This window comes from Papio anubis, chromosome 4, assembly GCF_008728515.1.
Source record: "Papio anubis isolate 15944 chromosome 4, Panubis1.0, whole genome shotgun sequence".
Taxonomy (NCBI): Eukaryota; Metazoa; Chordata; class Mammalia; order Primates; family Cercopithecidae; genus Papio; species Papio anubis.
In genome coordinates, this window is record NC_044979.1 from 106,638,457 (window position 1) to 106,653,016 (window position 14,560).

The following is a 14,560-nucleotide window of genomic DNA, read 5'->3' on the forward strand; positions in this document are numbered from 1 at the left end:
ATCTTTACTGTAGATGTTGTTCAAAATTTAAAACAGCCCTCTGTTCCATTTAGTAACTCTCTTTATTTCAACTTTATTTGATATTACTATTGCCATCCCTACATTCTTTTATTGCCCAGTGTGCCTGTATTCACCTCATCATTTTAAACCTTCTTACTTAATTTTAGTCAAGTCTCTGGAAAACCACATTTAATTAATTTTTTTATTCAACTAAAGCTGAATATTTCTTATTTCTAATTCTTCTATTTAATACATTCGTATTCACTTTAATAACTTTTTTCACTGTTTTCATCATCTTATTTTGTACTTTTAAACTTTTTTTCACCTTTTTCTTACATTTTATTACATTGACCAGATATTCCTATTTTTTTCTGTTTCCTTAGAAATTAAATTTTTGTCTACCAATGATAATCTTCGGCTGACAATATATTTCTTTTGAATACCTCCATAAACTATAGGAGAGTTAGCAGACTCATGCTTTCTCCTTTCTTCTTCTCTTCCTGCCTACCATGTCCCCTTGGGTTTTACCAATAGACACTGGACTTTCCATCCAGATTAATAATAGTAATGGCTATCTGGTTAATTTAATGTCATGAGCATTAACTTTAAAGGACTATTTTTGACATTTGCATTGTTTCACTCACACTAATATCAATTATTTAGAGTAATTCCAACCTTTGAATTTTTGTTTTATTGTTCATCACCATCAATTTCCTATCCAATCTCCAGACTCAACTTCTTGGTTTGGAGCAACTGTCCATCAATACTTCCACAAGTAATTTCTACTAAGAATAAGTGTCCCAACACGCTGCTTTTTGTCCTAGCATGTACGAGACATCCTTCTGATGTTCTTGTGCATGTTAAATATGACTTTATTGGATACGGAAGCCCCAGGCCATGATATTTCCCCATCAAGTGCCACGGTTCTTCTCTGTTGACTTTTGATATCTGGTATTTTTCAAGAAGTCTGGTGCCTACTAAATTGTTTCTATATTTGGAAGACTTGTTTTTAATCCCTGAATGCCTGTAAAATTTTTTCCATGTCTCTTGAGTTTATTCCACCACATAGGTTTGCATTTCTTTCTGGATATTTTGCCTGGTACCTGGAAACCTTTTGTTCAGAAGATTGCTTGAAACAAAGCAATTTTTCTTCTATGATTTGTTTAACCATTGCTGCTTCTCCTTTGCTCTCCCCTGCTTCTGAAATTTCTCTTTCATATGAAACACACATAGATATAATTCTCTGGATCTACTTTTCCATCTTTTTTGAAACAGCTCTCACTCTGGCTTCTGTCCAGGCTGTAGGTGTAGTGGCATATTCTGGGGCTCACTGTGTAAAATTGGCTCCACCCCCGTGGCTCAAGCGGGATCCTCCCACCTCAGCTCCCTCCCTGGGTAGCTGGGCGGGACCACAGGTACAGCGCCAACACACCCAGCTATTTTTCTCTCTTTTTTCTATGGTGGATCTCGGGCCATGCTTTTGTCTAGTCTGGTCTTTAAGTTCCTGGACTCAGCTAACCATCAGCTTTGGCCTCCTCAAAGTGCTGGATTACCAGGCGCAGTTTCAGCCATTACTTTTCATCTTTTTAAATGTATTCACATGGACTTCTTTCTTTAGCCTTTTTGTCTGAATTTTGGTAGACATAATATCATCTTCTTATTGACTCACATAAGTGTCTGTAGTATTCCATTTGCAGAATGTTGCTTTCATTGCATGTCTAAAAAGAAAAAAATTGACTTATTTTGAAAAATATAAATAACAGATTAATTCATCTTTTAGATAAAAGTTGGAGCAATTAAAATACAGTGAAAACTGCCCTTAACATCTTCCCAACTCATTTCCGTTTCCCAAAGTAAAAAGATACATATCTCCATCTTTTTTTCTGTGTATTTATACCCATCTAGAAATGTATGCTTTTGTTGTTGTTGGTTTTTTTTCCATTATTTATATGGAAACGTTCTATTCATACTGTTTTACAACCTGCTTTTTTCCTTCAACATTAGGTAGTGGAGGCTTTTCCACACTAGCTTAGGTTAGGGTTTCCTGGGAAACAGAAGCTGAGATAGAGATTTGTATGTAGGACGTTTATCGGTCACTGCTGTAAAGAGTAACGCCCCTGGGGGAGTAATGGGAGCAGGCTTGATCAGAAGGACAAGTTCAGTGGCAAAACAATCACAACAAAGACCTCAGCCATCTTACGGGAGGCTTTGGAGCCCTTCAGCGCTGTTCCATGTTGAGGCAAGGGGGCCTTTATTTATCCTATGTAGCTTTGAAAATGGATGTGAACTGCCCCTGGGGAGGGGCAGCTCTCCTTGGCCAAGGTCGGTTCCTGGGAAGGGATTCAGCTTTTAGACATCAGTAGGCAACCCACTGAGATGCTGGGGAAATAGTTTCTCCACCCTGAAGAGGGGATATAGACAGAGCATCCCGGCACCCACCACGTGCTCCAGTGTAGATCTGAAGGTGCAAAGTCCAGGTGTGATGATTTTTAGACTGAGTGGAAGATTCAGAAAAAGAAAATTCTGTTCCAATAGCTGCCTGTTATGAGTAACGAATCAGATAAACATGATGTCCATTTGACTGTAACTTATGTAATTGTTAAAAAGGAACATTTAAAAAAAATCAAAAGAGAGAAGAGCACAACAAATCGCCTGAAGTAAATTCCCATAATTTTATGTTGCCTCAGCATCCATGTTTGAAAATAAGTTGGACTTTATCATACCAGAAGCAGGGCTTAGTCAACCTCAACATAGTGTCCAGTTCTGTGCCTCTTCCCAGTTATTCAATCTGGTTGATCTAGATATCTGCCTTATACAACTGCCTCCTGGTGACTACTTCCCCATGGGACATATAGATGCCTGCTTGACTCACCTCACTGACTCCCACACCTCACAGGGACTGCACAGACGTGCCACAGTGACACCTCTCAGTTACAGTGTGCCTCCACAGAGCTGGGGCCAGCTAGTTATAACCCCATCAATTGGACTTCCCACAGGAAACCCACCTGGGTTACGCATGTTACCAGCTCCCCATTGGCCCTGTGAGGACGGCTGCCCTTTTCTCTGGGATCTGTAAGTAATGCACTGCTTCTGTTACTTCTTGTGGTTTGTTGAGTGGCCCTCCCTGTATCTCGTGTCTCCACTGACTGACACACCTGAACCTAACTTCATTCCCCATCAGGGCTCTCTTAGAGAATGACTTTCTTGGAAGGAATAAACCAGACAGAGGTCAGACAAGAGCCACAAAAGCATCTGCCGGTATAAACAAGTTTCCCATGAGTCATGGGTTGGACACTGAGGCATTAGGCCATCCACAGGTATCCTGCCAGAGACACTCTAAGCACTCACGACTGTCAGGGCAGGGCTAGCGCTTACAGCCCATCTTCAAAGGGAGACCTCAAGATCAAACAAAGAAAACTACAATACCTCCATATCACCAGCAGCCAGATTCAGTAATAATCAAGATTTTGCAATATTTTCTTTGTCTATTCCTTTTTTTCCTTTTGTTGAGATATTTTAAAACAATGCCAGCCATCATGTCATTTGTGATTTATGTGTGTGTGTATGTGAGGTGTGTTTTGAGATACAGTCTCACTCTGTCACCCAGACTGAAGTGCAGTGGTGCAATCTCAGCTCACTGCAACCTCTGCCTCCTGGGCTCAAGTGATCCTCCCACCTTGGCATCCCAAGTAGCTGGGACTATAGGCACGTGCCACCATGCCTGACTAACTTTCTTATTTTTGTAGAGATGGGGTTTCACTACATGTCCCAGGCTGGTCTCAAGATCCTGGAATCAAGTGATCCTCCCACCTTGGCCTCCCAAAATGCTGATATTACAGGCATGAGCCACCACACCCAGCCCACATTATGTCATCTTTATCCCTGGACTTTGACGTATGCATGTCTAAGATTAGATGGACATTTTCTTGAATACACTATCACACCTAATAAAATTGACAAAAATTCCTTGGTATCACACAGTATTCAATTGTGTAATTAAGATTCTCTGAACATTTCTAAAAATGTCTTTTTGCCTTGGTTTGTTTGAATTAATATTCAAACAAGTTCTTCCCTTCCCATTTGGTAATTTTTTTCTCGTAAGTCCCTTCTAATCTAGGGCAGCCCTCTTCCCTCCTTCCTTTTTGTTTTATACCAGTCAGTTGTCTTATAAAATGTCCTGTACTCAGTATTTGCATCCTGGTGGTGTCAATTAACTGGTCCTTCCTTCTCTCTTCACCCAGGTTTTCTATAAATGGTTACCTTGAAAGATTTGACTGGATTGTGTTTCACCTTTTTTGGCGAGGCTCAATCAGAGGCGGAACCATGGGCTTCCTGCTGCATCACATCTAGAGGCAGGTAATGTCTGGATGAACTGCCCTAAAGCCTCTTCCCTGATATTAAGACAATCACCACTAACAATAGTAATCACTTCAGTCTGAGCTCTCCCTTTACAAAGCACTGGGATGCCTTTGACCATCATTGTCTGAATCAGCTCATGCATTTAATAATCCACAAACCACGTTTTTCATATTCAAGTCATCTTTTCTCTCATCATTTTGATTGCCTTTCAAAGGTATGATGTTCTCTCAAATTCTGTTATGCAGAAAACATATTTTTCAGAAATGTTTGTATTTGGTTGTTGTTAGTCTGTTGTGTAAGGAGATGTTTTCTTTGATTCCTTGTGTAAAGTTCTGTCTTTTGAAGTACTGAATCTTGTCAAATGTCTGGTGATTTTCCTTCGTTTGCTTCCTCTTAGAGACAGAAATCTTTCTTTCTCAAGTATGAATAGTGATGGTGATTTCAGTCCAATATAGGGGACATGCATTCCAAAGACAGCAGTTGTTACCGAACTGAACTGGGGTCTGCTTGCCTGGCACAGCAAAGCCAAACACTGACATCAGGATTGCAGTTTGAGAAAGTGAAGCATTAATTACAGGGCAACTCATGCCCAAGACCCAACCTCTTCAATGGCTAACAAGGAAGAGTTTTTAAAGGTAGGGAGACAGAGGTTACAGGCAAAGCCATAAATCAATACACAAAGGCTATGTATTGGTTTGGACTGAAAAAGCAGGACATCTTGAGGTGGGTAGGGGTACAGGTCATAGGTGGATTCAAAGAGTTTCTGATTTGATTTAGGAGGTGAAGCTTTGTCTGAAAATTTGGGATCAGCAGAAAAGAATGCTAGCTTTGGCTCATGGGTTTGATCTCCTCCAGGCCCCTCAGGAAGAAATTTTGACGGACGAACAGCAGTCAGAGTTCAGTCCCAGTTCCCCCTTATCAGAAGTCTGTGTGCCAGCAGATTCATTTGGTGGGGGTCTGGGTTTCTGAAAACAACTCAGGGACATATGTTAAGATCCTATTCTTAGTTTTTATAGAGAGCAAAACATCTCCTCACTCTAACTTCCTTGGCTATTGTTTGTTTGTTTGTTTGTTTGAGACAGAGTCCCACCATCGCCCAGGCTGGTGTGCAGTGGTACAATCTCGGCTCACTGCAACACTGAACCCAGGTTCAGGCGATTCTCCTGCCTCAGCCTCCCAAGTAGCTGGGGTTACAGGTGTGAGCCACCATGCCTGGCTAATTTTTATATTTTTAGTAGAAGCAGGGTTTCACCATGTTGACCAGGCTACTCTCAAACTCCCGACCTCAAGGGATCCACCCACCTCGGTCTCCCAAAATGCTGGGATTACAGGTGTGGGTCACCATGCTATTGTTTAAAACTAGTATTAAACAATAGCCCTATGGCTATTGTTTAAAACTATTACTACCTTCTTGTTTATCAAGTTGCTCATTTACATCTCAGAGTTAGGTAGGTGCCTAGAATTTTCCTTGAAGGAACTCAAGATTTTCCTTTATTTCCCTATTTGGCAGTGCCCACAGGCCCCTAAGAAGGGTTCCCGCTCCAACTCACAGGGATGAGAGCTATCATCAGGAGGTGAACGAACTGCATTCTTTGTACTTCCAAGTGTTCATAGGCTGAGAGTTGCCTCTTTCTCTGGGCCCCAGTGACTGCTCTCACTTTTGGCTCCTCTCAGCTAAAATAGTGGGTGCAGGGAGCTAGGGAATGGGGCATATAGCTGGGCTTGTCCTGTCCACCTTCTGGTTTCTTAATTGTTTTATATCTTTGTCTTGGCAATTAGAGAGGGAAAGGAATTAAATACTGAACAATATTGCCTAGGATAGGCCATAGGAGGCCTCAACTATATATCTGCTCCAATTCCCACACCACGGTAGTTCTTAAACTTTCTCATGTGTAAATCATGTGTTGGAAGCTGCCTTTCTACTGTGAAATTGATTTTTAAATATTATAACTATGTTTGGGAGCATTTAATATGTCAAATTCTGTTTTAAGCACTTCACCTGCATTACTAACTACATCGTGACAACCCTACAAGGTTGGTACTGTTATTATCCCTGTGGAAATAAACTAAGACAGTTCAAAGGAGAACAAACAGAGGCTTTTTGGGGCTTACTTACAGGAGAGAGTCAGCCCCCACCTCTTGTGTTTGGCAGTGACTCAAAGGCAGGCAGGGAAGTGGGAAAGCTTTAGAAAGGGAGGCTTCAGATATGCTCTGTTGGCATGGCAAAGCAGAGGTTGCTAGCTAGAAGTGGGGCATCTTATGGGATTTGTTAAGGGAGCATATGTGGCTTTGGCTTTTTCTGGTTGGTTCTGGGTTGGAAGGAAGGGCAAAAAAGTAAGGAAGCTGGCAGTCATTGCCCACATCCTGGCTGTTCTGGGCCAACTACTGTAGAGATTGAGGATCGGAGCTCCATTGTCATGTATGGTCTGGCCATTGTCCGTTTGTATAATACCCCTAAATTATAGCTAGGAAACTGAGGCACAAAGAGTTTAAGTAACTCACCCAAGGCATTGTAGCTAGTAAGGGCGGAGCTCGCATTTAGACCCAGGTAAGTCATGCTCCAAACCGCCAGGCAACAACACCATAGCTTCTCCTGTTTGATCTGGTCCACACCCAGTGCCTCCCCTGGTCAGGTGTGGCACCTAGAGCAACTGGCTTCACTCTCTATGTCTCTGTTTCTTCATCAAGAAGAAGGCAATTAGAAAAACAAAAAACAAACAAACAAACAAAAAAACCAATTCCCTCACTGGGTTTTTATGAGAATTCAATGAGATTACAGTTGTAAAGTGTCTGGCATAGGCTAGACCCGCTGAATGTGTGATCTTGCTTTTGAGAGAACAGGATTGCACTTTGTAAATATAGGTTCCTTTTGAAAGTCCAGTCGATAATGATTTACATCCCCAAATCTTTTTTGTTTGCTTGCTTTTGATAAGGAGACTGGGAAATTTTATTGGAAACATATTTTAGGCCGCTTTTCTCTGAAAAGAATAAGGTGTTATGGCTACACACGCCTCCTACTAATTATAATAAGATGTTTAAAAACTTACACATCATTTCTTCCAATCCTTTTCATTAAACTTGTCACAGATTGAAGCCATTTCTGCTATTTTTCTTATTTGGGCAGCCTCCATGGTGGCATCTGCTTTCTATTTACAGAGCCAAACCCACAGACTCCACACTGCTCTGATTAATTAGAAATCACCATAGCAGGATGGACTCTCTTCCTACCCTCCCAAACGGTGAATCTTTTTTTTATTTAGCTCATGTTCCAAAATTAAAGCATTTGGCCCTTACAGTCAGCTTATTTCAGGCCCAATCAGAGGCTGATATTTTGCCTGACCATATTCCTGGTTACTAAAGGGGCCGCCTGTGCTACTTTGGGGAGTGAGGGACCCAAACAAAATATAGCAGAATCACAGGCCAGTGGGAGAGTTGGAATGTGGGTAACCTTGATTGACATTTACAAGGGACTAGCATTGAGCTCATAGGGATAGAAAGCATAGGAGAATGAAGGTTGGATGTGTCCTAGGGAGTTATTTGAACAGAGAGCTAGTTCTGGCTCTGCACGCACCTGCTGTGTGACCTGTGGGTGGGTCACAACTCATGGGAACCAGTACCCACCTTCCAGGTTGCTATGAGGTTTAAATGGAATATGAAGCACCTTGATAAGCTCCACCCATCCCAAGAATGGCACGCTATTTTCCCAACAACCATCTTAGCAAATGGTATGAAGATTCTACGATTGTAATTCACCAGTACAGAACACAGGCAAAGGCATAGATTTAGCTAAAGTTACTATCAAATGACTGTTTTTATAAGAAATGAAAAGAAAAATGATATTGGGTTTGATGTTCAGCTGCTTTCACCAAACCTCATCATCTCCATCAGTGAGCTGGACAGGCCAGATCCCAGTGGAGACAGGGAGTAGGATAAGATGAGGGGACCTTGAATTTGTGCCTGACTATATTCCTGACTTTAGACCACTTTCTGACACTGTTTCAGTGGCTCAGTTTTAAGTGAGCCCAATGAGTTTTAAAATCTATACATTGCAGAAGAACAAACAGAGGTTTGTAAAGGTTGAGTGAATTGCATTAAGTTTCAACTTCAACTCACAGCTAATTCTGCAAGCCCATGAACTGTGACACACTAGCTTAGAGGGAAATGATCTGACAGACTAGCCCAAGCATCAGGATTGATAAAAGCAATCTTTTATGTTTTATCATCTATGTTCCCAGGCTCTTCTATACCTTTTCTCTAATCCTCACCAAACCTTACAAGAAAAGTGGTTTTCATTCTGGTTTTACAGGAGCAAGAACTGCAGCCAAGAGGGGTTAATTGACTTTCCAAATGTCATGCCACAATTAAATGCAAGAGACAGAATTAGGAGACAGGTCTTGCTTCCAAACTAACTGCATCTTCTTTCTACATCACATGAAACAGGAATGTCTGGAAAGTGATATTCACTCTGTTCAAAGCCAAAGGAATTGAACTACTGGCAATAGCAGCTCTGTCCCAAGGAGAAGTCTGCGCAAAGGAGAAGGGCTGGCAGAAAGTTTTGTCTATGCACCTTCATTTGGCCCTTGGATATATTACCATGTGCCATTTCTGCTTTGTCATTCTCTCTAGCTACTAACTTTTCACGTATTATTGCCCCTGGTGAACCTGTGAACACTTGAGCCCAGGGATGTTCTTTTACTTCCCTATAAACCCTAAATTCATGACAAAGTGTCTGCACATAAAAAGTTCTTGGGATAGCAATTCAGACGGCAATGAAGAGGGCTACTCCCGGAGGCAGTCCGGAAGGCTGTCTCCCCACAGGGGGAATATCAGGGAGTAGGGTTTTTTTTTCCAGCTCTCAGCATTAAGGACCCAGAAACTTGATCTAATCAACACAGACAATGAGTGTGGCTTCATTTCTCAGAAGTTGAGTCACATTAACCATATTCATAAGGCTAATGCATTGATCCAAAAACATCAATTTATGGACTTAAATGAGAACTCAATGTTAAAAGTATAGGAATACTTGATGCTTACTAAGACTCTCTGCTCCCCAGATAGAACCGACAATAACTGGAGAAGTTCTTTCTATACTTCCTTGTCAACTCATTCTCATCCTAGTAGACTTAGTCTTGCCTTGGATCTCTTGATACTTTCTGACAAGTTATTTTCAAGCCTTGTTGACCAGGGAGTCATTTTTTTTTTTTTTTAACCTTACCTCTGTATATCTCCCATGGATCAATTAGGTGTTGATTTTATAGCTTAAATCTAAGAGTGGCATCTAAGAAGGCATCAAACTATAGGTTTTAGGTACTGGTAACACTAAGTACTTGTCATGTGAATAAATGAATTGAGTTCTGTATAGGTGTTCACCACCATTCCAATGCAACCCTTCTTGTCGAGACAGCCAGTGACCACCATACTGCTAAAACTATTGGTTAGCTATGAGTCATAATCTGACTTGACTTAACAGCATTTGACAGGTAATTTCTCTTTCTTGTCCTTAACCTGGTTTCTTTATTTGGTTTTTATTTCAATTGTTAAGCCTCCTTGGCCTTTCTGCTGGTTTCTCCTCTTTTTTCCAACAACTTAACACTGATTGCCCCATGGCTAAGTCTTTGGTTGTGTTCTCCTCTCCATCTAGTAGGAGCTCATAGTCTCATGGCTTTAAATCTATATGCTGACACTTCCACATTTGTATCTCCAACCTCAGCCTTTCTCTAAACAATAGGCTTATATTTCTGTCTAATTATTTGTTATTTCTACTTAGATGTCTAATGGACCTCTCAAACCTAGCATATTCACAACTAAACTCCTTATCTTACTTGCTCCAATCTATTCCTTTCACATTTTTAATAATCTCAACTGATGACAGCTCTCTTCTTCTGCTTGTGTGGCCCACAAATTTTGGAGCCATCTTTACTACTATATTCTCTCATACTTCTCATTCAATGCATCAGAAATTTTCTTGGCTGTACCTGCAAAATATATCCAGATTCTACTGGTACCACCTTGATCTAAGCCATTATCATCTCTCACCTAGATTATTCCCAAAGCCTCCTAATTCTTCTCTTACTTCTTACCTTGCCATCTACTCTTATTATTCTATTTGTAACATTGCAAAAATATCACTTAAAAGCAATAGCCAAATGGTGTCATCCCTCTAGTCAAGACCCCAATGTATCTCCATCCCACTCAGAGTAAAAGCCAAAGTTCTAACAATGGTCCTGTATAACCTGCCCACAATGCCTACTCCCATTACCTCTTCGGAGTCATTTCCTACTACCCTCCTCTCACCCGGCTCCAAACATGTTGATTTCCTTGCTTGACCCTGAACATGCCAGGGACAACTATCAAGGGGATTTTGCTGTGCTCATTTCCTCAACCTGGAATACTCTTCCTCCACAGATCTGCATGGCTAACTGTTTTACCTCCTTCAAGTTTTTGCTTAAAGGTCACTTTCTCAAAGAGGTCTCCCATGACCCCATTATTCTAAATTGCACCTCTTCCACTCTACACTCTTGATTGCTCCTAGGTTGCTCTATTGTTTTCTACAGCTCATATCACCTTGTAATGTACAGAATAAGTATTTATTTATTATGTTTTTAGTTCATTATATCTCTGTTCCATTAACTAGAAACCCAAAAAGGTGGAATCTTGTTCTATTTGTTCAGTTACATATTCCAAGTACCCAGAACAATGCCTGGGACATAGTGGATACTCAAAGAATGTTTAGTAAATTGAATGAATGAATGAAGGGGTGAGTACTTTGCCTACAGGATTCCTCTCAAGTGATAACATCTCTATTCTAACATAACATATAAAGCAATAGATATGAGACACTCGGTAAGGAGAGATCACGTTCATGTACATATAGAGGGTGGGTAATTAAAAAATTTGAAAGGCAATGTATGAATTTTGTTCAGTTTTTAAAATGCATCTTCTTATCACAAAAAGCTTAGAAAATGTATCCTTGGGAGCCAGTATGAAATGATGGAAAGAATAAGACTTTGAATCAAACCTGGATTTGAGGTCCAGCACTATCATTTACTAGCTGCATGTTATGATGTCAGTTGCTAAACCTCAATTGTTCCATGTAAAACTGGTTGTCTCTATCTTGGCAGTTCCCAAACTATGTTCAATGCAAACTGTACTTTGGTAGGCATTCCTTGGAAAATAGAGTCCATAGACACCCATATTTAGGAAAAGCTGGATTAAACAAAATTAAACAGGTTTCTTTTCTGCAGGATTTCTCAGAGCTTTTAATATGTTAATGTACATTATGAATATTAAATTTGATAATAGTGTACAGTATTTCCAGTACTTGTAACCATTAAATATTTCTTTTTGTGGAATATCTTTTAACATTTCTTGGGGCACCAATTGAAGATCTCATAAGATTGTTATAAAAATTAAATGTGTTAATATATATGTAGTTAAGCACTGACTTAGTTGACCTAGGTTGTTTATATCCTACACATTCCAAAGGTCTTCAGGACTAGTGTTTGGCCAGCTGTTGGGAGATAATTTCTCAGCCCTTGGAATATACTGTCTGAGAAGAGTGTCTTTGTATATCTAGGGCCTTGGGCCATGTTGTATCAGTTTGATCTCTGGAAGGGCTGGAGACTGAGAAGTAAGTTAGGGTCAGCTACATGGGTACTGCTTGCCTATGTGACTGACTTCTAACTAAAAACATTTGACATCAAGGCTCAGGTGAATTTTGATGGCAGGCCATACTTTATATTCAGCAAAATTATCCTTTAGAAATAGGAAAAACTCAGACATTTCTAGATAAACAAAAATTAAGAGAGTTTGTTGCCAGTAGACCTTCTTTACAAGAAATGCTGAATGTAGTCCTTCAGGTTGAAATGAAAGAACTCTAGATAGTAACAGTAGACAATAACTTGAATCACATGAAGAAATAATAAACACTGGTAAGATAGCTGCATATGTAAATATATAAGTAAGTATTAATGAATTTTATATTTCTTAGCTCTTCTTTTTCTCCTATCTCATTTAAAACACAATAATTATGAATCTACATTTATTAGAGTACATGTTTTTCTTCCTCCAAAATTTCTATGTTAAAGTTCTGATTTCCAATATGATGGTGATTAAAAGTGGGGCCTTTGGGAGGTAATTGGGTTTTGATGATGTCAGATGTGTGGGCCCTCAGGATGGCATTAGTGTTCTCATAAGAAGATCTCTTTCTTTCTAACATGTGAGGATACAGGGAGAAGGCAGCTGTCTTCAAACCAGGAAGAGGCCCTCACCAAGAACCAAATCTGCTGGCAATTTAATCTGGGCCTCCCAAACTCCAGAATAGTAAGAAATGATTTTTTGTTGCTTCCGGCATTTAGTCCATGCCATTCTATTACAGCAGCCTGAGTTGACAGAGACACCATATTTATGGGCACTCAACAGATGATGAGGATATAATTTGTGACAACAGAAACACAAAGGGAGAGGAGATATACAGAAGTAAACTTACGAAAATTAACAAAATAGATTGTTAGAGCTTAAGATGTTAATTATAATCACTAGGGCAACCATTAAGAAAATAACAACAACATATATAGTAAAATAAATAACAAGAGAATTAAAACAGTACACTAAAATATCTATTCAATACACAATGGATGTAATGGAAGCAGTAATGGAGGAATTAAGGAATGTAAAGACATAAGATATGTAGAAAACAAATAGCAAAATGGCAGAGGTAAGTCCTTTCTTATCAGTAACTACATTAAATGGAAATGAGTTCAACTTTTCAATCAAAACACAGAGATTAGGTGAATTGATTTAAAAAAAACAACAACATGGCCCAACTATATTAGGCCTATAAGAGACTCAGTTTAGATTCAAAGATACAAATAGGTTGCAAGCAAAAAGATGAAAAAAGATATTTCATGCAAACAGTATCCCAAAATGAACTGAAGTGGCTAATCTACTACCAGACTCAACAGACATTAGGACAAATTTCTTAGCTCTTCTTTTTCTCCTATCTCACATCTTATTTTAAATGTATAATGTGTTTTAAATAAGGACATTATATGATAATGAAAGACCAACCATGAAGATATATAACAATTATAAATGTGTATACACCTAACAATAGAGCTTCAAAATACATGAAACAAAACTAACAGAACTGAAGGAAGAAATAGTTCAGAAATAATAGTTGGAAAACTTTATACCCCACTTTCAATAGTGTATAGAACAACCAGATAGAAGATCAGCAAGAAAATAGAAAACCTAAACAACACTATAAACCAGCTAGGCCTAGCACACATTATAGAAAATTTTACGTAACAACAGCAAAATACACGTTCTTCTCAAGTGCATATGGAATATTTTTCCAGGATAGTCCATATGTTAGGCCACAAAGCAAGATTCAATAAATTTTAAAAGATTGAAGTATGTTCTCTGACCACAATGGAGTGAAATTAAAAATCAGTAACAAAAGAAAATTTGGAAAACTCACAAAGATGTAGAAAATGTAAAAGCACACACTTGAATAAATAATAGGTCAAAAAAGAACTCACAGTAGAACTTAGAAAATACTCTGAGATAAAAAACAAAAATAAAACAAATCATAACTTATGAGATGCAGCAAAAGCAGTGCTCAGATGGAAATTCTATAGACAACTTTCTTATCTTAAATCAATAACATAACTTTATCATTCCTTAAAGAAGAGAAAAAGAAAAGCAAACAGAAGGAAGAAAATAATAAAGATTTGAGTGCAAATTAATGAAATCAGAAATAGAAAAACAATAGATAAAAATCAATGAAACAAAAAAATTGATTCTTTGGAAAGAGCAACAAAATTGACAAACTTTTATCTAGATTTACCAAGAAAAAAGAGAGAAGACTGAAATTACTAAAATCAGGAGAGAAAGTAGGTATTTTCTAGATAGTAGTACTATCAACCTTACAGTACTAAAAAAGATTTCAAGAGACTACTATGAACAATTGTATGCCAACAAATTAGATAATGTAGATGAAATGGACAAATTCTTAGAAGCACCAAAGCTGACTCAAGAAGAAATATAAAATCTGAACAGATTTATGACAAGCAAAGCAACTGAATCAGCAATGAGAAAAAAACACTTTCAACAAAAAAAGTTCAAGATTAGATGGCCTCATTGGTGAATTCTACCAAATGTTTAAAGAATAATTAACACCAAAATATAGAAGAGAGAG

General features: G+C 38.9%; 1 protein-coding gene across 1 annotated transcript in view; it reads right to left on the minus strand.

The window, feature by feature from the left end:
- Positions 1-1,609: 1,609 nt before the first annotated feature.
- ELMO1 (engulfment and cell motility 1) overlaps positions 1,610-14,560 on the minus strand; it is a 620,389-nt gene continuing 607,438 nt past the window's right edge. The window contains exon 22 of the mRNA XM_021935213.2: positions 1,610-1,718. Coding sequence (XP_021790905.1) covers positions 1,650-1,718 — 69 coding nt within the window. The 3' untranslated portion in view covers positions 1,610-1,649. The remainder of the gene's footprint in view (positions 1,719-14,560) is intronic.